Here is a 25,369-nt window from a genome sequence, read left to right on the forward strand (position 1 = left end):
TCGCACTCGCAATCTCCGTTACTACCCCTTCTCTGCCAAACACCTGGGTCGCACAACACCGCGGCCTTGTCCTGCGAGTGCTGTTTACTCAAAATATCCTCCAAATGTCTTGAGATAAGCAAATAAAGCTGTTAATCAAGTGCAGTAAACCTTGAAGTGATGCATAGTCGCAACCGGCTGCTGCTCAAAGGATTTCTGAAACTTGCGATTTGTGCTCATCGTGCTGAAAGAGAAGCGCTCCTCCACTCATACTGAAATTCTCTGCACATCGCTCCAACCGTATTTGAAAAATCTAAGCAGAGACTGGCACTTCTGGAAAATCTTGTTTGAAACTGCAATAATCGTAGAGCAAGGCTCTGCTGGTCCACTGCCCGGGAAAGCAGAGGGTTTTCACAGGATACTGCAGGGCCATGTGCGTTTGCTGCCAGGAAGTGGGTTGGGACTATCTAGTCCCAATCCACAAACTGGTTTCAGTGTGTCTGAATGGTATGCATGAGCTGAGCCACCAGTGGTCCCGATTGGACCCATGCTGGGGGGTGTGGGGGCCAGATCTTTGCTTGGCTAGTGGGTCAGCACTTACCTTCTTTTTGAATAAGGGACACCCTGCACCCATTCTTCAGAGATCCTGTAAGAAACCTGAAGGAGCCAAGTTTCCCTTCCAGCTGCAAGACATACAAGGAGACTGTGGACCTTTTGGAAGAAGGCCTGGTGACCAACTTCTGCTGCTGTCCTGGAAGAGCCCTGTCTTGTAGGTGATCTTCAGAAGTCCTGTGAAGAAGCTTCGACCCATGGAGTAAAGGGAACATCGATTCTCAACGTCAGCTCCGAGACCTGCGAAGTAGAGCCCTCGGAAGTGCCCCTGGATCACCCAGTAGCTGCCCAGCTCAGATTTTGGGCTATCATGCTGCAGACATCGCTGTTCCGCGTTGAGGCCTGAAACTGTAGGGATCGACAGCTTGTGCTAAAGGACTCATCTCTGTTCCAAATATCGTGGTTCTAGCATCGAGGGGACCCGATATAGGAGGTGAAGTCCGACAGCAACATTTGGGTCCCCCTGCGTCGCCGTGCATCAGTGGCTGTTATCCACAACAGCTTTCCTGCATCTAGTCTTGTGCCAAGAGGGGCCCTGTATCGCGTCGTGTTCTTCTGTATTCACCAACAGGGGCGTTGCTAGGGGGGGGCTGAGGGGGCTATAGCCCCTGATCTTTTGGTTGTAGCCCCGGATTGAATCTCAGGAGCTACAGCCAAAAGGCTAGCTAGCTCCCAGTCCCAACAGTTCCGACATCAGCTTAGCCCCGGGTCTTTTCCAGACCTAGCAACTCCCCTGTTGAAGAACTTGCACCACCATTTGTTGCCGACTGGAAATCCTCTGGGCATAAAGGACCCGAGATGAAGGCGGGAAAAGTGATATGGGCCCTTCTTCAGAAGACCTGCCAAGTCCTAAGAAGAATCTGAGTATGGGAGGGGGCGATAACAGTACTGACCTAAACCCCTAACTCCCTTTTAAAAGTTTGGTAACTTCTAGAAACTTTTATAATAATTTGAAAGTGGGGGGACACTTATGAGCTAGAAAGACTTGCCCTCTACCCTTGGAACTCTTCTTTAAAGTCCTAGACTATTTCCCCCCCCTCCCTCCCGAGTCTCACAAAACTTTGGAACTTTGGCTAACGTTTGGGAGAGACGCCCCATGCATGTTAGGGACGGACTTTAAAGTTAGTTTTGTATCTCTGTGTACCTGTAGTGCTGCATATTAATAATGATCTTCCTTTGCAGGGGTTTGTTGTTTATGTTGCCCTACTGCAATGATTATATATATTTATCTTCTTTAGTCTTATGTGATATAATTACAGGTTAGTCATTTTTCATAGTGTTATGTGGCCATAAATAAGTATTTTTATAACTGCTTGTCTAAGTGTGTTCCTGGACTTTTCACTGTGTGTACTCATTGAGGAGCCCTCTTGAGAATTAGCCTTGACCACTCGCCTTGCTAGTTTGGCTTCAACTCCCAGAGTGGTCCCCGTCACTAAACTAGGTTGGCCTTCTATACATCTGTCCACCAGGCCAGAGTATGGAAAAATCAGTCCTAACAGCAGACATCATGCATAACGTGGGCCTTCACGCAGTTCAGGTACTTGTTCTAAAATAAGTGTTCTTACCCAAGTGTACCCAAGCACACATTTCTGTTAAGGTATTTGCGAATACACCTTACCTGTGACTTTTTTAAATATCGATTTGATAAATAGCATTGTTCATTTGGTATATGTAATTTAAAAGTTAGGATTAACAAACTCCCCGCGCCAACGATGCCCAAAATTGCAAGCACATCATAATTGGAATTTAGCATGTTATTCTCACCTTAAGTTTCTAGAGTACGAGTGTATTTCAACCATATTTAAATATTGCAATTAAATAGTCAATTGCTGAAAAACATATTTGGTTTAGCTCCTCTTTTTTTAGTTTTGGCTACTAGGATAGGAAGGATTCGGGATCTAAGGAGGGGCACACAGCTTGTGGATGTTTTTTTTTTTTTTTTTTAACCCACCCTTTGACCGTCCACAGTCCTGATAATCTCTATGGCCAGTCCCACCTATTAACTGCCACTGCCTGCCCAAAACAGTCACCTGGGATCTCTTTGAGCTAACTGTCATGCAGCAACACCAAACCATGTGCTGTTTAGGGACCTCCATTGTTATTTTCAAGCAGTCTTATGCAAGTTAATGGCAGCTATAAACCAGCTCCTGGGGTAATAAAAAATGTCTTAACCAGGTGTGCTTCAGTCACTTTGATTTTTAAGCAGTATGCAGCGCCTCACATTAAAGTCCTGTTAAAAACAGGCTTTGGCAAAGCCAACAGGTTTGGCTTTATTTTGCCACTTATGTAGCGCACAAAGCCCAGAGGCATCTAGGCGCTTTTAACTTAAGAACACGGTTACAGTAAGTGCTGGAAACAAAAAAATGTTACAGTAGTTATGGTAGTCCAGACATACATTGGATCTGGAAAGTGCAGAGTATACATACTTGGAAAATCTCGCCTCTTGTTGCGGGGAACTGCGTCAGGAGTACATATATGACATGATAGGTACAGAGAATATATATTTGGAAACTCGCCTCTTGTAGCAGGGATCTGTATCAGGAGTACATATGTAGGACATGCTAGGTACAGTGAATATATACTTGGAACTCGCCTCTTGTAGTGGATTGTGTATAGATATTACCCATTTGCCATGCACTTGCGCGTTCGCAATGTCACTGAGCCTAGTAAGATCGTGGTTTTTGTTTTCCCCTCCCTTTGCCTGGTCGCGCTCTGAAACACTTGTGTAGGAGCGCGATATAAATCAAATATCTCATCAAAGACTCAATATGCCTAGCTACTCAATCCATTTGCAACTGTTGCCATCTCATGGTCAGGTAGTATCATTATGGCAGTGTTTGCCAAATGCCTATTCTCCCATGCCTAGCTCAGCGGGTTGAGCGCTCGCTGCTGCAATCTGAGAATGTTCTGCAGGACGCAGGTTCAAATCCCAGCAAGGCCAACTCAGCCTTTCATCCTTCTGAGATAGATAAATGAGTACCAATTTCGGTTGGGTGATACTGTATGTAAATATGTGCTCTGTAAAGCGCTTTGGATAAAGGCGCTATATAAATAACACATCATTATCATTACTCAAAAGCCAAAACTATTGGCCTTTGCAATGATTCTTATTTTTGTGCAGCAGGTTTGTGTATGTATTTTAGCCTCTATGAACAATACGGCTCTCTAGCACTGGGTGTGGGGCACCATTGCTCACAATTTGTTGCCAGATGGCAATGGAAAAAAAAACATGAAAAATATAATCAGGGTTCTACATGTCCCGTGTTAGTTAGGAAAAATGTTGTCTGGGTAAGGTCATCCAGTCGACTGGAAGAACCCGTGTGTTATCTCGCTGAAAGTTCATATCCATTTCCTATATACCTTCTTGTGTTAATCCTTATTTTCATTCCCAAGCAAGTGGGTTCTGTTATTTATTTATTTTTATAACAGAACCCGCTTGCTTGGGAATGAAAATAAGGAATAACACAAGAATGTATAAAAGAAATTAATGTGAACGTTGAGCGAGATCCCACACTGGTCCTTCAAGTGGTCTCGTTGACTTTACCCAAACACTATTTTCCCTAATTTGCTTCATACTCCACTGTGCAAGTGAAGGGTAATCTGGCAACAGGACCAAATAATACACAAAACGAATAACTGCACATTGAAAAGTAGCAGTAGCTCAAACCTAGCAAGAAATCTTAAACTCCTCTTAGAGAGTGTCACTATAACATGACTGACTATATGCTTGGAGCCTTATGCAACCACCCCCACGGAACAGACTGCAATGTCGAGTGTTCTGGCCTAAGAAACAAAGAACTTTACATCCTAAGAGGAGGCAAGAGAAACACAAAAACCTAGCACTGAAAAAGCCAGTAGTTAGGCCTTTTGCATAGGCAATTGCCAAACGCTCCCCATTAACCACCATTACCATCAAATGGCATGGGACCATGAACTAGCATCATTTGATTTGTTACCCAATTCGTGGTCTGGCATCACATTTTTTTTTTAATGGTTACTTATATCAGCTTCTTGCTTGACTCCAGCCTATAAGCATAGGACCAGATTTCGCGTTTCCCATTAACTATCCTCCCAGCACAGGAGCTTTATCATATACCATTTATTGCAGACAAAAGCCGAGACCATCACACCATCACTGCCATCAAGTGGTGCCACACACACACACACACACACACACACGACAAGAAATTGTGAAGCTCGGGACAGAGTAACGTACTACCATCTTCGGAATGCTCGCTCACCTCCACCCATTATAAAGAGATGGCACATCCTGAGATCCCTGTGACACAAAGGTCATGCTCGCCAGAGCATTCCATGTTGTGGGTGACCTTTAGCATCACAATACCTTGTATTATGTAGGATACACACACACAATGTCTGGTGGTCAAACACTTAACCCTTTATCACAACCCTACGTAACAGTAGTCAATTATCCATATTTATATCAATAAAATGCCTAACGCCAGGCAGTGCTCCCTGGGGGAACATTGCTCAAATGTGTGCATTTATCATGATGCGTTTGTTTGCCGTGTGCGGGTAAAAAGGTAGATCCAACTTTATTTATTTTTTTTAGACACAGGACGCCGTCTAGGTAAAGACGGGCTCTGGGCCTCTCGCGACGACCTTCAACGGTAATCAAGGGTTTTTCAAAAACATATCGCGATGTAAAATGTTTTGTTATCCTTTAATGACTGTGACTGAAGTTCCTTCTTCGCGCGTCACAAACTCACAGCAGACTGTTTCTGTGCCGGTTCTGTCACAGGCTCTTTCTGGTCACACACCCCATTCTTCCGACTCGTGTCTTTCGCTCTCCTCAGGTTGGCTCCCCGCGGAGGCTCCCCAGCTCACCTGCATAACCTCCGCACTTCCTGGGAGGACGGGCCGAGCACAGCCGCATCCTCCCGGACCCCGCAGCCGCGGTCGCTCCACGGTGCAGGACACGGTTCCTCAAAGCCAGGGCAGCGGCGCCGGCAGGGCGTACCAGCCAGGCAGACATCTTCCCCGGTTCTAAGCACAGGAGGAGGCGCGTCGTTCTTTCGCCGCCCCTTTGGTGACCCTGAGCTGTGGGCTGGCCTGCAACTCGGCACGTCTGCATGGACCGGGGGCCTGTAGGAAATATTGCACGCAATTATGTAGTTGAAAAACATACCAGAGTTCAACCTGGAGAATGCCAAGGCGGGGCGGCTCCAACCCCTTTTGTGACGAGTAACATTTTTTTTAACAAGTGCAACACGTGAAACAGCCAAAAGAAATGTGTAGCCCACAAAAGAGTAGACTACAATTCCGAGATAAGAAGCAAATTACTTTAAAATGTAATTGTTTTCCGAGTTTAGATGAAAATTACTTTAAAATGTAATTCATATTCGTTTTTAATTCTTTGAACTTTTGGCCCACATGGTGGTGCTTTACACCCACCTTGTTTAATGCCTAACTACTTGGAGTGCGGATATACACGCCAGACTGATGAGGATTGCACAGTGGGTAATTAAACGAAGTTCCGTGCGCACCGCAGATTCCAGCACGAGCTAATGAGACAGGCCCAGTGTTGTTCTTCTTGTTGGATGAGACAGGCCCAGTGTTGTTCTTCTTGTTGGGATGGCTCTTGTTAGGAAAGATTTCTCAATTTTCCCTCCATATTTTGGACCCCCTCCAAACTGTTTGCTTTTGTTTGGCTGACCTAACCTGACTTTTTCCAGCGGAACACAGCCTTCAGCTGCGCACCCCTGCATTTGCTCATTTATTATGGGGAAACTGACAAGTCCTCCAGGCTTTCAGTACTGCGAAACTATGTTTCCCTTAGTATATGACTTTGTTGCCATTTCTTCTTAACTTTTTATCTGTGCAGCAATTACCTTACTGTACCACCGAGGGGTCTTTTCGTTTTATGGCACTAGACACCTTCTAGGAATTTTTGGTGGTGAGATAAGTATGCCTCGGAAGAACTGGTGGCAGCAGTTTATTGGTATTTTTACTTCTTTTCATCACACTACACCACGCTTATCGCGTTTTGGACCCTGAGGGTAGCAAGTGTCGAAAATAGCCGTGCCACAAAGTCTTGTTCTGTCCTTTGTCCTTTGACCATCTTGTCCTTAGCCTTCCCCCAGGTCGAGCTGACCCAGGACTTCCTTATTTGGGAATGCAGCTTCCTGCGAAAAACGCATTTTTTGCGGGCTCCTGCATGTCACGTATGCTAGCGCCCAGGAAGAGGTTTCGGACTGTCTGGTCCCAATCCACACTACTGGTGCCAGCATGTCTGGTGTGCCAGAATGACTGAGACCACTGTGGGCCGAGATTGGTCCACTACTGGTGTGCATGCAAGAGAGCAGATCTTCCATTGACTGTTCAAATGCAAGCACGTCTCAAACTTTGGATAAGAGAAGGGGCTATGCATCGATTCCAGGTCGATCTACCATGGTTCACTTCAAACTACAAAAGGAGCCAAGTATCCTGCAAGCCAAAGCAGACCTGTTGAACCGCCGGAGATGCGCTGGAAGGTTTGGCACCCTGAGCCTGCTGTTGTCCCATTGGACCCCAGCTTTGTCATCAATCTTAGAAGGCCTGAAAGGGTGCTTCAACCCATTAGAGCAGTGGGAACAACTACTCTTGGCACCTCCTGATTTCCTGCCAAAAGAGTCTTCTCGGAAGTGTTCCTGGGCCGACCAGTGAACTGACCCGCTGTATTCCAGGATATCACATAGGAGTGCCACTGTCCCAAGTTGCGACTTAAAACTTGATGAATCGCTAGCTTGTGGTCCTGAGCCCCCTCCTGCCAAATTTCAAAGGTCTAGCTCTTCTGGGTCCCGAATTAGGAGTGTGCCACTCCGCAAACCTATGTGGTCCCTCTGTCACTACGCTGTGGTGACTATCGCTGTGGGTGTCTTACCCAGCCTGCTCCCCTGAGCTCTGCTTCACCAGAATTTTCTTTGTCCTCCTTTCGTGAGCGGAGTTAAGGCTACTGTCCCGTCATGGATGACTGTCCTGTCCCGCAACCCTTGAGAGCCAGAACGACGGGCAACGGCAGGATTTGAACCTACCAGTGATCTCAAACTGACAAAGTTTGGTTCGGAGTGTGCCAAGAGGTGTTGAGTACTTCCTTAACTTACTGGTGGCCCCTGACATATCCATTATACTTTTCGAACAGGAATTCCTTTAAAATCCTCACTTTGACTGGGATTGTCTGCGCTCCCTAGCTATTCCCGAACCTCAAAGGTCGCTCTGCCTGCAAGGTCAGACCCTCCTCGAATAGTAAGACTTCATCACCCCAAGCCCCTTCCTGAACTGCTACAGCCCCTTGAAGAGGTACCGCTTTCACTCTTTACGCACAACTGCGTGTTGTAAACGCACTGCTGTACTTTTGAGCACAAGGCTCCCCACTTCGTAGGGTTGGACTGCTTAGGTTAGGCTTTTTGATCCTGCAGTCTGCCCAATGCAATAACTGTGTTAACCCCACCTTCTGTTACAGGTTGTGGGCGTGTTTTCCCCCCCCATCTTGCATTAGGCTAAAAGTGATTGTATATATGTTAAATAGTGATACGCTTGTGTGTTAACTGTTTCCCTATTACCGTGGTTATTCATGTTTGATTATAAGGCCTATACTAAATGTATATATAGTTTTGATATACACCTGTCAAAGAGTATTCTGTGGCTCATTACTGTGTGTCCACATTTTGGTCTTCTGATCACTCTCCCCCCTCCAAAAACCAAGTCTTGACCACACGCCAAGCTACCTTGATTGGTCTGGCTAGTCAGAGTTTAGAAATCCATCTTAACAGATTGTTGTACAGCAGTAGGATAAGATCAGAGGTACGCAGTGTTGCGCACTGGTAAAGGACCTGGATTACAATTATGCAGGAAACACAGGCACCCTTAGTTAATTCGTAACTTTAATCCTCCTCCCTCCCTTGTATCATGGTAACGATTGCTAACATTACTTTGAGTGCCTCAAGGTCTGAGACACTAAGAAAGATCTGTGCAGAAAGAGGCCTGTCGACCACTGGCACAAAAACTGAAATGATCCAAAAGATCATGCATTGGCAAGAAAGCCACATTACAGCTTTACCCTCCTATGATAGTGCATTAGGTGCTGGGGATGCTCCCAGTAACAGTACAGAAGTAACTGTTGCTGCCATCATAGAAGAGGTTGGTGTAAATGGGGATGATGAAAAGTCCCAAGTCTCCTTTGCAGGCTCTGGGGCTGTGCCCTGTTGGAATTCAAGAGAAAAGAACTGCAGTTTAAGCAGAGAGAGCTTGAATTCAACATGGCTAAGCTGGAGTTAGAGAAAGCGCAAAGACAAAAGGACATGGATCACCCATTGGAGCTTGGAAAGCTACATGCTACCAATGGCTCCTCTGGAGGATCTGGCAATGAGTCTGGCTCCTCCTCTCATCCAAGGTTTCCAAAAGATCTGCTTTGTATGTATGATGACAAGAATGCTATCATGGACTGGTTAACTGCACTTGAGTATGCATGTGAGGTACAAGAGGTTGTGGATGCTGAAAAGATTGCATGGTTGCACAGTTGACTACCTCATTCTGGCTTCAGTGCTATTATGGACATGGCTAAGGCTGACAGAAAAGACTTAGCAAAATTAAAGCAAACTCTAATCTTAAAGTTTGGGAAGACTCCGGCTGAATACTTGAAAAGATTAGGAGAATACAAAAAGATAGAATGTAATGCTTGGATTTCATATGTGACTGATTCCTTAAAAAACTTGAATGGTTGGGTGGAAGGTTACAAGGTCACCACCTTTGAGGGTTTCATTTGTTTAGTTATGCATGAACATATGTTTGCTTCTTGTTCCCCTGAGCATAAGCAGCACTTGGCTGATTCTAAGGAGATATATCCAAAGAAGTTAGCCATTGCAGCTGATTTATGGGTGTCACACAGAGTGTCCCATAAGGACAAGCCTGTTCCTGGTAAGCAGGAGGAGGGGGAAAAGCACAAGGAGAAAGAGAGTGGGGGTACTGATACATCTTCCTCCCATAAGGGCCACAAAAAGTTTAACAAGGGTAAGTCCCATGAAGTTGTTCACAGATTCCCTGGCGGTGACCTCCTCCCATGTTGCATAGGGAAGGCAGCCGCTACCTGATCCTGACCCTGACCCTGGGGGCGGTTTCATGAGGGAGAAGCACATGGGAGGAGATAGCTACCAGGGAGATGTCATGACTTCAATGGACAAGATGCAGTATCTTCCCTTTTCCAATGAAGAAGACCCCTTTATACAGAAGACCCTTTTCCATGAGGAAGATCCTTTGATGCCCCAGACCCTCATGGTATACTGTCAAATATGTTTTCCTACTGGTGGCAGAAATTAACCCTCTTCTTATTTTTCTGGCCAAAACACAACCATGACACTAACTCACACTGCTCAAACATAACACCTTTTTCTTCTAAGGTTCCTAACTGTAAAACCAGTAAACAGAACTATTCAAATACCATGCTTTTAACAACATCTAGGAACTTCAACTCCCAGAATTCTCCAAGCACTGAGATGAGGAAGATGCAGGGGTTTGAACCATGTGCCAAGAACTTGAACTACAATGAGCAGTCTAGTTGTTTTTCTACAGCACATGTGCGCGGGACATTTCAACATAACACACAGTTCGGGAAGGCAGTGAAGGAGAAGACGTTGGCTCCTGGTCAAGAACTCATGAACATCATGTACCAGCGTGGCAAATCAGAAGAGCCTGCCACGCGAGAGACACCAAGGCAAAGACTGAAGTCCCATTGCGATGCTGAGAGCCACGAGGAAGGTCCTTGGTGCTCAGCGCGTCGAGAAGCTGGCATTCTCCATTCCGTTTCCCGAATCAAAGCAGACATACAATCGTGGAGCCGCAAAGGAGGCCAGAAGAACGTTCATAGCTTCCAGATTGGAAAGCGAGTGACAGCTCCATGCCGCAGAAGCGCAACCCTGACCGGAGACGATGGAGAAAGCCGGTGAGTCTACCCAAATCTATTGAGGATCCCGGGGCTTTTCCGACGACCGTGCCAATAGCAATTTGAATATTGTAACTTTGTGAATATGATGAAAGGCTTACTTGAATACCAGAAGGCAGAAAGGCAACCCCCCAATGAACTGTGAATATCTGAAAAGTAAATGTGGAGCCAAAAGTAAAGAAACCTTACCTTGAGTATATATATATATATATATATATATATATATATATATATATATATATATATATATATCAATCAATCTCAACCCAAGGGCCATACCTAAAATATAAATGAAAAAGAGAAGCACATGAGAAGTCTGGGTAAGCCAAAGACACCAGCGAATTAAATGTATGCGAGAAATCCTGACAAGCAAGACAGCAAGCAATTGATATAAATAAAAGTCCTGATAGGGGAGTATACCAGGGAAGTGAAACTCATAAGTGAAGACCTGGCAGGCGAGTACACCAGGCAATTGGCATTATGATGTGATTGGTTGTTTATAACTTGCTTAATACCCAGAGATTTCTAAGCACTGACGAGGGGATCAAACCTGTGTTGCTCCGTGTCGTCTTGCTTCCAAGGCGAGCATGTTGCCCCTGAGCTATCCTCCCATGCATAAAGGAAACTGGCAGGCGAGTACACCAGGCAATTGGCATTATGATATGATTGGTTGTTTATAACGCCCTTAATACCCAGAGATTTCTAAGCGCGGACGAGGGGATCAAACCTGTGTTGCTCCGTGTCGTCTTGCTTCCAAGGCGAGCATGTTGCCCCTGAGCTATCCTCCCATGCATAAAGGAAACTGGCAGGAGAGTACACCAGACAGTTGGCATTGCATAAAGGAACCTGCTAGCAGAGTAAACCAGGCAATTTGCAAGCTCCAAGAAATAGTAAAGCAGATTGGTGTTTTTGTATTCAACCCTGGAAAGTTTGATGTTAAAGAAAGACTGTTAAAGCCTTGGTTGCCTAAACCGGAATCTTGCAAGTTCACACACGATACCAAGGAACTGTTTATACAAGTTACTATTCTTCTTACAATAGAGAATCCAGGGGAAGGGATCCACCTTCTGGAACCAAGGGCTTCTGTCTTGGAGAACCTTTTTGTTGGAATTATATTTATTTCAGTTGTGAACAATTTTTGCCCAGTTGAAGATATTTCTCTTACACATTGTCATTTGCTTATAGTGTGAGGGACAGGATAGGGCATTTTGGACACAAGGACAGACTTTCAGTTATTAACACCCTGCCGCAGACAGATCCTTAGTTTTGATTATAGGCAGGGAATCTCCTCTTTAGCATAGTGTCAGAGAGGGATTCCCACCACCTTTTCTTTTAATAAATATCTTCTTGTGAAAACATGACAACCTTGTGTCCGACTCTCCTTTCTGACCCCTCCCACATGCCTCTGGAAACAAAGTGGATCTGGATATCCAAGCATCAAGACGCACATCACCAAAGCACACAATGCCCTTTCAGATGCAACAACCACAGCATACTTTAATTTAAAAAGTGACACAGATCTGATTTGTTTTTTGTAGGCCCCTATTGGCTAGCTAGGAGGTTTATTGCTACAAACAGAGACCCATTTGAAGACTCGTATCATATTCCAGCAGCGCACTCACTGCAAGGAAGCAGAAATATTCTCAGATTGAGAAAGGAGCGGTTGACATTCGGTAGTGATGCTAACACTTTCCCTTATACACATACGCATCCATTTATTCTCTCACAAGACCATAAACCCTTAAAACCACTTTTCATATGATATACTCCAGGGTCACCCCATTGAAAATTGCACACTCCATCAAAAGTGTGTGCACTACATGTTTGCCCTCACCGGAAAACCTGTAGTCTGGTGGTGCGGTAAAGGTGGTCAAATTACCACCACTTTTACTGGTACTTTTACCACTGTGAGGGGGTCAGCTATGCAAGGCCGACAACTGTTTGATGATTGTTCAAAACATGCAATTATTTATTAAAGTATAATATAAATGATATTTTACTCCTTTCCTGTCACTCTCCGGCCAGCCTCTCTTGGCCCTCTCCCTGCTCCCACCTGTGAGGCTAAAAACCTTGGGGTCATCTTAGATTCTCCACTCTCCCTCTCTCCTCACATCTCTGATGTATCTAAGAAGTCACACTACCAGCTGCACCTCCTCAGAGGTTTTCTTCCTTTCCTCTCCTTCCCCCAGATGCTCACTGCCTCTAGAGCTCTGGTTCTCTCTAGGCTGGACTACTGCAACAGCCTCTTTCTAAATCTGCCTGCCTCTACCCTCCGCCCTCTGCAACTCATACAAAATAGGACTGCAAGACTTGTCCTTGGCCTCAAGCCCAGGGATTGTATCTCTCCAGGACTGAAATCCCTGAGGATTAAGTTCAAAACCCTCTGCATTTTCCACAAGGCCTTCTGGGGCCTGGATCCTCAATACCTTCAACTCTCTCTTCCTAAATATCTTCCTTCTCAAGCTCTCTGCTCATCCACCTCCAACTCCCTAAGGATCAGTCGCTTCTCCAGGCAACGTGTTGGTGGTAGATCTCTTTCTTCAGCTGGGGCCGCCCTCTGGAACAGCCTCCCTGTCTCTCTGAAACTTGAGGAGAACCATCTCCGGAAGCACCTCAAGACCTTCCTCTTTGCTTCTGGTTTCTCTCCTCCTCTCCCCTGCTGATCTCCTGGCTGACCCTGAAGCTGCACTGGTTACCTGGCTACCCTCTGATCTCGGGCACAAGTCCCCTCCCTGCCAGTTGCACACCTGCACTGCCCCCTGGCAACCCTTGCACACAGGGACTGTTTCTGTATCCCTACAGCCCCCTATCTGCACTTTCACCTGCACTTGCCACCAGCTGGTCGCACTTTTATTTATTGTCTTATTTATCTACTGTTTATCCTATGCAGTGCACTGCCCCTTCCCCTTCACCCCACACTTTTTCCCCTTTCCGCCTCCCCTGCATAATCTCAATGTCACCTGGCCTAGTAAGATCGTTGTCTATGTCTTCCCTCCGTTCCCCCTCCCTTGCCTCGTTGTGCCCGTGAAACACTTGTATAGGCGCGTTATAAATGCCATATCTTTTTATTTTTTTATATTTTATTTATTGAACTATATTCAGTTAAGACCTGTAATTTTGTCAAGGTTCGTCACAGTTCCTGTTTTTGGTTCCAGATCTCACTTCCGAGTGTCGCAGAATTGGCTTCCAACAGATCGACCTAGTCCTCTGTGGTGGATCGAACTCACCCGGAATTTCCATGGCTTCAAGTACAGTGAAAGCTACTAAGTGGAAATAGTGGAAATAGAAGGAGTGGAGAAAGCCTCATTGATCTGTCGGAAAGCCAATTCGGTTCGGTTTGCCATAGCCACCGTCCACCTGGTGGTTTCTCCCGATATCAATCTGTTCCATAAATCTTCTTCTCGGATCATCCATGGGTTCGAGATCAGAGGCAAAAAGGTAGGTGGATCTATTTTGTTTAGTGTTGGGGCAGTTTACGACCAGATGTTTGAGTGTTTCCACCACCTCTGTTTTTTTACATAGCCGACAACTCTGATTACCAACGACGCCTCGAATAGATAGAATTTCTCGATTCAAGAGTACATTTAATCTTGCTTTCATAAACAGGATTCTTTTCCTTTTTTCTGGAAATTTGCTGGCGTAGTTCAGTGGCTTTTTTACTTTGTTAAACGTAGGAGGCAGGTGGCGTAAGAGTTTATTTTCAACTCCTGTGTGTATAGTGTTGATCCAATCCATTTCTTCAATTTTCTGTTTGATTCTGTCCGGGTTTTCTTTTAGATCTACTTCTGTACATACTATTTCGGACAACCTTTCTTTTCTGATTTTGGCCCACTTTTTGAGTGCTTTACAATTGCCGTTTTCCAGTTCGTCTTTGATGAGGGCGTAGGCGGGTAACGAATCTGCCAGAATTATTTTTCTATACAATCTCATGGCGCTTTGGTCGACTGTCGAGGCTAAAGAGATTAGACCAAGTTTTCTTCGGATCGCCACCATTGAAGTCAACTTTGGTAGACCCAGAACGGCTTTCCAGACCAGACCTTCCAACTTAATCCATACCGTCTGGGGGATGTGGAGTGAGGCCTCCATTTCATACGCCAGCGCCTGTAAAACTTTTGTTTTGTAAAAGTTGATTGCAGGCCTTAGAGAGAACTTACCGAACTTCCTGTCCACAGTTCTCATTTGCGCTGTTAGTCTTTTCGCTTTATCCCAAAGAACTCCTTGCATTGCCAGATCCGTTTTTGAGTTGTCTATTTGAAAGCATGATTTTCCTCGATGTATTTCGCCAGATTTATTAATTTGCGCTGGAGCCCCACTTTGGTCTGGTCAATCAGGATTACGTCGTCCACATACAACAGACGGGGGATGATGGTTTTTCCTATTTTCGGTGGAAATGTCCTGATATTTGCTTCTGCGTGTTGGAAATCTCCCAGGAATGCAATAAAGAGTGCGGGAGCAAGGGGGCAGTCCTGTTTGACCCCCCTTTTAACCTGGATTTCCTCTGATAGAGGTCCCTGTTGATTTAGCTTCACTCTTATGGTGGTTTCTGAGTGAAGCGCTATGAGAGGGTCGAATACTACATGCGGCCAATTCCAAGATTTGAGTTTCTTCCACAGCATATTCCGGTCTATCTTATCGAAAGCTTTCGACAAGTCCACGAAAGCTAGGTAGACCTTTGGTGCTCCTTCCTTTACTTTTGCTTTCAGGATGTTGGTTATCAGAATGTTTATTGCGGTGGTGCTGTTTTTTTGGAAGCCTGTTTGCAGGATGTCGTTACAGGGGCCGAATTTTTCCCGTACTCTGAAGTGGTCCAATATGAGAGTAGAAAAGATCTTACCTATAATATCTAGCAATGCGATTGGCCTGTAGTTTGCAGGGTCTTCTCGGCTGCCCTTCTCATACTTCTAAATCGGGACGATGACGGCTTTCTGCCATGTCTCGGGGATTTGGTGTTTTCTTTCGCATTCCTCGAAGATCTTTCCAATCATGTGTGACCACTCTTTCGGGAATTGCTTGAGGGTGATGTTATTTAAGCCACCCGTTCCAGGCGCTCTGGATGTTTTGAGATTTCTGATTTTTTTTTCGATGTCTTCTGGGTTCGAAATGTTCACCCACAACGGGTTAGCATTACGTTCTATCACACCCAGAGCTTCCTTTGGCTAGTCAAATTAATTTGAGAAATACTCTATCCATTTGGCTTCTGACACTGCGTTGGTCAAAGATGTGCTTGATGCGGGATTGCTGTTTTTTATCAGTGACCAAAAATCACTAGATTTATTGGTTGCTAGTCGTTTCAACATTTCTTCCGCATCCAGTTGGTATTGTGCAGCTCTTCGTTGTTTCAGCCAATCAGCGTATCGGTTTTTTTCCTGTTGCCAGGCAGACCAGTCTTCTTTCATGTTTGATTTCTTTGCCCTTCTTTTTAGTTGTCGCCCTATTTTCCTTTGCTACACCAGCTCTTTGTTGTACGCATGGATAGGGTGGACTTGCATCGTCCGTCTTCCTCCAGCTTGTTTCTGGTAGGGCAAGAGGAGCGGGAGATAATTAGGTCTCTTGTTTGCCATGCTTGAGTAGTTATGAGCAATTTTTTCCTCCCAAGAAGTTTTGATTTTCAAGAGGTCTGCTTCTGTTAGGCGTAGCCGTGTTTGTTGGGAATTTACTTCCATGGCGACTGGGTAGACTAGTTTTTTTTCTGGTCTCCATCCTTGCCAAGAACATGAAAGTAAGTTGTGGTCGCTGTTGGCCGTTTTTAGCACCTTGAAACTCACCATATTGGATGTGAGGCCGGATGAGGTGAAAATGTAATCTAAGGTCGCTTTCGAGGAACCCCGTTCCCAGGTTGGGATGTTCAATTGTTTCGGAAAGAGTTTAGCTATATTTTGTATATTCCTTGAACTGATTACTTCCATCCACGCTCTTCCACATTCCAGGGTTGAGTCCCTCCACGATCCCTGTTGCTCTTCGTTGCAGTTTGCATTGAAATCTCTGCATATCATGATTTCAATTTCCTCAAATTCTTCGTAGAGTTGATCAATGGTTGCGCTCATAGTTTAACAGAAAGCTTTTGAAGTCATCCGTTGGGGGTTCCAGTAACAATTTATAATTGCTAAAAGGTTCAACCGACCTCATTGGTTCTTCGAGGTAAGTGGGGACCATGTTGTCAGGATCACCAACATTTCGTATGTTTCCTTCCACTTCCAAGGAGCTGCAAGGCCCAGGCCTGTTTTGATAGCTGTTAAGAGGCCCGACGAAGGTCTTCCTAAGAGGCCCTTAATTGCTGGGGAAATTTCCAAAGAGAATCCGTCCAACGTTGGTCTGTCTAACAGCCAAGTCTCTTGGAGACATAGTATGTCATCAGCGCCTAAGTTCACGTCTCCCGACGTTGTTAAATGGGTATGACCTCTGGTGTTCCAGGATCCTAGAATAAAATGATCCTTGTTGGGCCGCTCCTCTCTGCTCGATGCAGTTGTGAGGTTCTTGAGGGTCAGCCCTGGTAGCTGCTATTTCACACTTTTCTTTGACCATGTAGATGTGAACCAATCCCACTGGCTTTTCGGGAGTCTGGAATCCGGCGATTTTGAGATGGTCTTCAGGTCAGAGACGTTTACAGAGGAGTCGCTTCTTGGATGCAATACCTAGTCTTCCTTTCTGCTAATTCTTGTGGATCTGTGTTCCTGGTCATAGTAGTTTTTTTCAGAGGCACGCCTTTGCCTTTGTTTTTCAGCTGTATTATTCCTGATACGATCGGTTTCACATTTTTTGTTTCTTTGGCGATGCTGCGTCTCTCCTCGAGCAGCTTCTTCCTCCCTTGGTATTCTCCATCGGTTCTGGCGATAGAGATCTTCTGTTTTGGAATGGTAATGTGGTTCATATTTTCTATGTCTTGTCTTTTCTGAGTCTCGCTCGTTTCTTTCCGGCTTGTTTAATTCGGTCAGGCTGAAACCCCTCAGGGCTAGTTCTTTGAATGCCGACTGGTCGATATGAGTGGTTTCTGCTGCTTTAACGTGAAGGTACACTTTGGCTATTTTGTCCTTGTGGTATGGATCCACCAACTCTAGGTCCTCAGTCCTTAAGCCCCTAAGTGATTTGGTTCTTTTCATTATCTGCAGGACTGTCAGCCGGTTTAAAATGAGATATTCTTTTTTGGGGTCCAATTGCTCAAGCTTGAAAAGGTGGATCTGATCATTACTTTTCGGGACCCTTTTCCTCTTTCCACTAGGTGAGGTCTGGTGTCCAGGGCTACCTCTGTCTCTTGACCTTGCTCTTAAGGTTGTTGTTTTGTTTTCTCTTTGGGGTACGCTACTAATCTGGTCGATATCCCCTTTTTTGCGGGTTGCGCCCTCCGTTTCACAGTTTCCCATTGCTCATTCTCTTCGATGGAGTTCTTTGATCTCTGGCGTTATTTTTTGTTTCCATAATTATTTTGGCGTTTTTGCGGGATTTTGGGTCATCTTCTTTTCTTTCTGATGGGTTAGTTTCCCAATGTTGTGATAGGTTCATTAACGTTGAGTCTGTCATGAAGTCTTCCACTGTTCTTGGCGATCTTGGGGCAGTGACCTTAGATGGAGTTACTTCGTTGAGAATTTGGATCTCTTCTACCTTCGCCTCTGATTTCTTGACTATTAAGACTGGATGCTCTCTTGATGATAGGAGGGCCGCAGGTGGTGATCGGGTTGAAATCGCTGGTGAGTCTTTTTTTTTGTTTAGAAGAAGGTTCTCTTGACTTTTCTCTGCTTTGCCCCCAGGGGCTTTGATTTCACTGTTCAACTTCTGTGGCTGTACTTCGGAGGAGTTGGCTAACTGCGCAGAGTGTGATGATGAAATTTTCCTAGTCAAGCGCTCCATGCTTTCTATTTTTCTTTCCAGTGCCTCGATTTTGGTTTCCCAAGTTTTTTGATAGATACTTTTCTGGTCCTCCACGGCCGTTGTATAGCTTTCTACATGTGACATTTTTGAAATCATGTTTGTAAGGATTGCTGTGTTGTCATGGATCTCCCCCCTTTATCGCTTCGTACAGCTTGCAGAAGGGTGCTAGTACGATGGACATTGCTGATTGCTATCATGTCCGGCTTCTTATTTGGCAAGTCTTTCTGTATGGCTACAGCTATGTCACTTAAGCAGTGATTTTTTTGGAGAGGTATGTGTTTTCTCCGGTCTTTTTAAGATGCTCGAAATTCCCAGAGCCGCCCGGTCCGTTGAGGTATTTAGGTTTTGATCCATTGGCAGTCGACCTGCCGAGAGTCTTTGTTAATATGTGATGCCTCCCCCTTCTCAAGGTTTGAGGGCGGCATCATTAGATGCCCCGTGGCCATATGGGGCATCGTCCATGCGAGTTCAATGCTCTTTGTCCTCCGCCGCGCCAACCCACCTTTGGGTTTCCTTCAAGGGCTGGCAAGGCCGTATCCGATCGCTCCTAGCCTCTGTCACGCTGTCATTTACACTTTCTGGGGTTATCTGCACCACCTTGTTGATCACTGTAAGTATATCTTTTGGTGCTGAGGCTATCGTGGAAATGCCTTTTTCAATAGGTCCGGGGGTCGGCTGCTAATCTCCCCTATTCTTTTGCGGGGTTTTGTTTTTACTCATGGGGCTTTTGTTCAAAGTTCCTGGGTGTTGAGACTCTTCCTCCGCCAGTGTGACCCTTGGGGTCCAAATTGAGTCCATTTTCCTTAGTTTCAGCCCCGGCGGGTTTTCTTGTGCCACTTCTAGCATCTCTGCATCTGAGACCTTGGACTCTGCTGTTAACTTCTGTTTGTATTGTTGGGTGAAAAAGGTTTTCAGGGGGCAGGATAGTAGTGGGGAAGGTAGGTAACTGGGTGTGGATCCTCTTCTTTTGATCACCTTTACTTCATCCCGTCTCCTATGTTTAAGGTCCTTAATCAACAATTTGTTTGGTTGGTTCGATTTGGTCTTCAATGGTTTTTGACCCTTTTTTGTTTTAGTTTTTTTCTTTCTCTGTTGGTTCACTGCCAACTTTAGTTCCTCCCCCTCTGTTTCCTTATTAGAGTCCTCTAGATCGCTAGCTGTGATACTTTCTGTCATTTTTTGGCCATCTTCAAAGATGTCGTCAGTCTCTCTTTCTGAGAGCGAGTCACTTGAGCAGATCTCAACAATCTCTTTATTGGCCTTTGCCAGGTTTTTCACCACAGCTGGAGCTTTGACCCTGTTGGCCTTATTAATTGGATCGTAAACTTGGCTTTTATTGGCAGAATGCATCATCGCCTTGATTTTAAAAGTCTTTAGCACAATCTCCGTGCTATTTGTAGATGTTAGAGGCACAGATGGTACCTTTTCATTTGTTTCTCTGACTTTGTTTTTCACCGGCTGATTTATCATGGTTACAGTAGATGCGCTGTGGTTGTTCAACTTTTGTTGCCCTTGGCCTTTGACACCCTTGTCCAACGGGTGTGCGCTCTCTTCCGGAATCACCCATCCGTCAGCTACCGTTGGACTGCTGGTGCCTGGGAGGGCATGAGCCCCAACCCACGTGGACTCTTTGTCCTTCCCCACCAACGGAGGTTCCGGCTGGGACGTTGGATTGTTGGTGGTGTCCTCGCTCCCATACTCTTTCGGATCGACTTCTGTCCCCTTGCGCTGACTCTCACCGCTGCGGGGGCACCGCAGAGATCCTGGTGAGGGCCGTCCTCCGACAGCCCTGGCATCGGAACCACTCGTCTCCAGGATGGTAGGCGGAGTACCCACATCAGCGGAGCAAGACGAGGCAGGAACGGATTCATCCACGGCGGCGGAGGAGTCCTTGGGGTAGTTCGCCTCGTGGCGATCGCGTAGGCGGGCACCAGTATCCGCCTCCGCCTCTCCCTGTGCTCCCGTTCCAGCTCCGACACCAGCGCTTCGGCCATGATGGAACTCTCCCTCCCCCGCCGGCGGCGTTGGAGAGCCGGACGGGGATCTGAGGGGGGCCTTTCGGTGGACGTTCGATGACGACGCTGATGCCCATAACGCAGGTAAACCAGGTGTTGACACGAGGCTTTTCCATACAGGGGTCCACAGCATTACTGGCTTTTTCGTTCAGCAGTGTTTTCATTTTTGTTTTCAAAGATGCCTTGCTCCTCTCATGATTCTTTTGCGAGGTTTCTTCGATATCTTCCAAAGTTGGAATCTGGATAGTTATTCCGACGGACAACGGTGGAGGTCGCACTTCCGTCTCCATCGCACTCTTAATTTGAGTCTGCAGAGGACTGCTGCAGACTGGCTCTAACCTCGGCTCTCAGCTCCGCTCACCGCTGCGCGGTATGTTTGGTCAGTTATAGGCACTTCCTGACACAATGATGAGGATAGGCTGCAGACTGGCTCTAACCTCGGCTCTCAGCTGCCTTATCATATCATATCATTAAATGCCTCACTGTCCCTACTCTGCTGAATATTTCCCTCCCTAACCAAAACTAAAGGGAAATACTCTAATACTGTCAGGAAACAAGGACCAGAATGGTTACTGTGGCATAAATGGAAAGGACTTCTATTTCGCCATGTTTGTACTTCCAACATGGTGCTCTCCTAGCGTTCTGCTTCAGAAGAAAGTCAGCGGTCTAGCTGATTTCCAAGATGACGGCCCGCTATTGCACATTGGAATACGTTTACAGACAACATATAGATGCCGGGAGAGATGAGCCAGCGGTTTCGCTACTTCATAACAACTGGTGCTTCTGTGGTTCGCTTAGCTTTCAAAGTAAGCCCTTCTGAATTCCTTGCTTTCTCTCAGTGTCTAACCTCATTCTTATTTCTAACCACCTTCCCGATGTTCCGACTTCCCTTCATAGCCTTTCATTATTTCATTTTCGTTCGGCCATTCCTTGCTTCCTTCATTCTGTTGTAGCCCCCTTTCCTCTCTCAGCCATATTGGCATTCCTCTATTGCCTGTTTCTCTGTTTTGTTGGATCATTCTTCTCCAAGCCATTATCCATTGTCAGCAGTTACTCTACTGTCGTCCACATGGCATGGATTGTATCACCTCCACTCTTCAGTCCACGTACCTGCAGCTTTATTACCAGATCTACCTGATCTTCTGCTCTGCTGTAATACGTTCTTCATCTATCGTCAGCCTTATTTGGGATTTCGTTTGGATGCTGATCTTCTTCTGTCATTCCTACACAGTCCTACTTCTCCTTTGAATGCCTGGTCTGCAGGCTCTCTATCTCTCCTGGCCCCTCTCTGACTGTGGCCACCATCTACAGGCCACCTGGCCAGGTCGTCCTCTTCCTCTCAGAGTGGGCTGACCTTGACTCTTATCTCCTTGCCTCTACCTCTCAACATCGCCTCAGTAACCTCAAAATCCACCTTGATGCTTCTAATCACTCCTTGGGCCTCTTCTGCAACCTCTACAAGACTCTCTCCCTTTCCATCCTACCCTCTAGTCCAACAAACTCTGCCCGGGCATACCTTGGATGATCTCATCTCCTCAGACATCCCCCTCTCAAACCCGCTCCCCACTCTTCTCTCTTTGACTGACCACTTTCTACTCTCCTCTTACTTGACGCTCTCTGTCCCCCAGGCTAAGCCGACCGCAGTACTGTCGCCTATCTTCTCGGTCATTCGACCCATGAAGCAGGCGTCAGTGGATGCCTTTGATGCTACTTTCTCTGCTCCTTCATGCCTGCAGCTGACTCACTTTGACACAGCCCTCTCAAGTTGCATCTTTCTATTTCCAACATTCTGGACATCATTGCCCCTTTCACGAGAATCCATCTGAATCCTACCTCCAAGTGCAACTCTTGGTATGACTACAACCTCGTCACCCTGCCCTGAAACGCAAGTGTAGGGGGGCTAAAAGAAAGTGGAGGGCATCGGGCACATCCTCTGACAAACTGGCCTGCTGCCTGCTCCAAAGGCAATACAGACTCTCTGTCCTGTCCAAGAAGAGAGTCCACATCAAATTCCGTGTCTCTGCGGCATCTAGCAATGCGGCTGAACTCTTTAAAATCTGCAAGGAGCTGGCCAATCCTTCTGCAGTCTCCACCTCGCCTGTTCCCTCCCAGGCCCTCTATACGGATATGGCTTCTCACTTCACCACTAAAACTCAGGACATCCTGTCCTTTCTCTCCTCTTCCTCTGCCTCTACCTCTCTCAGCCCCCTCTGGCCGCCTCTCCCTCTCCCTTCTCCTCCTTCTCTCCAACTACACCTGACTAGTTTTCTAGACAAGTCCGTTCTATGAAAGTGTCCTCTAAACAGGTGTTCCCCTGCTCATCCAGAACCATCAAGGACCACATTGACACCCTCACTCCAGCCTTGGCCAATTTCTGAAATCACTCTTTTGCCACTGGAACATTCCCCTCTCTCTTCAAGCACTCCCTTGTGCAACCCCTTCTTAAAAAGCCTTCTACCTATCTGTCTGGCAAATTACCACCCAATCTCTATCACTCCTTTCCTGGGCAAACTCCTGGAAAAGCAAGCCATCTCCCAGTGTATTCTCCACACTGAAACTGTTGGTTATCTCCATGACCATCAGTCTGGCTTCAGATCAGCCAGAGGCACGGAAACTGCTCTCGAACACCTGTGAAGATCTGCTAATCAATCTTGATTCCAGCCTTCTTTCTGTTCTCATCCTCCTTGACCTTTCCTCTGCTTTTGACACGGTCAATCACACCACCCTGATCAATTGACTCTGAAAACCTGGCCATCACAGATCATGCCCTGGAGTGGTTGTCCTCCTTCCTCCTGGACTGACCCTCCCAGGTCCAACTTGAGTCCTTTCTCTCCACCACCTCTCTCTCCACATGTTGTGTTCCCGAGGGTTCGGACCACTCACCCTGGCTCTTCAATGTCTACTTGGCCCCTTTGGCCCAACTTATCTCCACCTTCTCCTCTAATTTTGAATGCTATGCAGATGACACTCGGCTCTCTTTCAGGTTCGCCTCAGCCTCCTCTCCTTTCGTGCTCATTCCTGACTGTCTGTCCACTATTCAGTATTGGTGCGCCTCCAACAATCTCTGCCATAATGTCAGTAAAACTGAGATCCTTCTCATTGGGACCCCTGCTCCCGCTTTCCCTCTCTCACTCTGCCTGCGCTCCATTGGCCCTCTTCCTTCGTCTTCCTGTGAAGCAAAAAACCTTGATGTCATCTTCGACTCCACTCTCTCCTTCTCCCCTCACATCACACACCTTGCCAAGAAGTACCACTACCAGTGCACCTCCTCAGAGGTATTCTTCCTTTTCTCACTTTACCTCAGAAGCTCACGGTCTCAGAGCCCTGGTTCTCTCTAGGCTGGACTATTGCAACAGCCTCTTTCTCAATCTGCCTTCCTCTACTCTCCGCCCTCTACAACTAATCCAGAACAGGGCTGCAAGACTTGTCCTTGGCCTCAAGCCCAGGGATCGTATCTCTCATCCCTGAAATATCTCCACTGGCTCTCAGTGGCTACAAGGATCAAGTTCAAGACCCTCTGCATTGTCCACAAGGGTTTTTTGGGGCAAGGGCCTGCACTACATCCAACTCTCTCTCCCAAAACACCTTCCTTCTCGAGCCCTTCGCTCAGCCACCTCCAACTCTCTCAGAGTCGGATGCTTCTACAGGCAGAGAGTGGGGGGTAGATCTCTCTCCTCTGCAGGTGCCTCCCTCTGGAATGGCCTCCCTGCTACTCTCACACTTGAGCCGGGCCATCTAAAGTTCCGTAAGCAGTTCAAGACCTTCCTTTTCGCCTCTGCTTTCTCTCTCTCCCCCCTGCTGACCTACCTGTCTGCTGTGCTGACTGGTGGCCTGGCTACCCTTAGAGTCTCACTGGGTACCAGGCTCTTCCATGACCAGTCGCCCCAGCACTGCCGCCAGGCCTACCGCACACGTAGGGGCTGTAACTGTAACACTATAGTTCCCTGGCTCCATGCACTTACTCTGAGCTGCGCTTCCCTGGCTGCACTTACTGAGCAATGCTGCCCTGTTTGCACTTCCCCTTTCCTTATCTCTTGCACTTCCCTTGCCCCGTTCCCCCACCCGCACTTGCGCTATCGCACTTGCACAATCTGAATGACACAAGGTCTAGTAAAATCGTTTGTTTTGTCCTCCCTCTGTCTTCCCTCCCTTGTCTTGTCGCCCCTAGAAACACTTGTATACAGGCGCGTTATAAATGACTTATATCATATCATAACTCTCACTGACCAAATCCTGCGCAGCTTGTGGAGTATCATCTTAGGTTGTTTCCCTTTTTGAGGGTTTCCCAGGGAGTACACAACGTCCTGTGTAACCCCAGGAGTCAAATACTCTTTGGGAGTCCCTCTTTCTCATCTACATACCTCCATTAAAGCAACACCATCAATAAGGTTAGTGCTTGCTTCAAATTGTTACATATTACAAATGCAAGATGTCTGACTAAACATCAAATACAAAGAAAAATATATGACAGTTCAAATAACATCAAAAACATTCACAATTTCTTGATAACCCCTCAATAACCTGGGTGAGTTCCCTTGCCCAGCCTTTAAAGTGAATTCAACTTCAATGTTCAACAAAACAAACAAGGAAATCCCTGCAAGTAAGATTTTCTAAGATCAGTTATTGTTGTTTCAATGTCAAGGTAAAGTTTTGTTAATCAAAGTTCCAACAATAGCAAATCTTTTCTTCTTGGTGAAATATGGACTTTGCGCTTCTTTAGAACAGCACCAATGGTATTCCCAGCCGCGATTCTTTGCCATCACTTCCAGTAATCCAAGAAGACTTGCACAGTTCAAAAGAAATGCAGCTTCTACAACTGTCAGATAAACACAATTATTGGCTAACAGTTAGTATGTCATTAGTTACAAGTATTCACAGTAGGTCTTTGTCAGGATGACTTCACAGTGCTGCTTCACCTTCAACAACTTCACTTCTACTAAAGTTTACAATGAGGACATTCTCC

General features: G+C 46.2%; 1 protein-coding gene across 1 annotated transcript in view; it reads right to left on the minus strand.

The window, feature by feature from the left end:
* Positions 1 to 5,650, minus strand: part of LOC138453491 (thiosulfate sulfurtransferase/rhodanese-like domain-containing protein 3) — a 135,144-nt gene extending 129,494 nt beyond the window's left edge. The window contains exon 1 of the mRNA XM_069606396.1: positions 5,440 to 5,650. Within this exon, the coding sequence (XP_069462497.1) occupies positions 5,440 to 5,587 (148 nt within the window). The 5' untranslated portion in view covers positions 5,588 to 5,650. The remainder of the gene's footprint in view (positions 1 to 5,439) is intronic.
* Positions 5,651 to 25,369: the final 19,719 nt, after the last annotated feature.

The sequence above is a fragment of the Ambystoma mexicanum genome, chromosome 4p (genome assembly GCF_040938575.1).
Source record: "Ambystoma mexicanum isolate Mex_15411 chromosome 4p, UKY_AmexF1_1, whole genome shotgun sequence".
NCBI lineage: Eukaryota > Metazoa > Chordata > Amphibia > Caudata > Ambystomatidae > Ambystoma > Ambystoma mexicanum.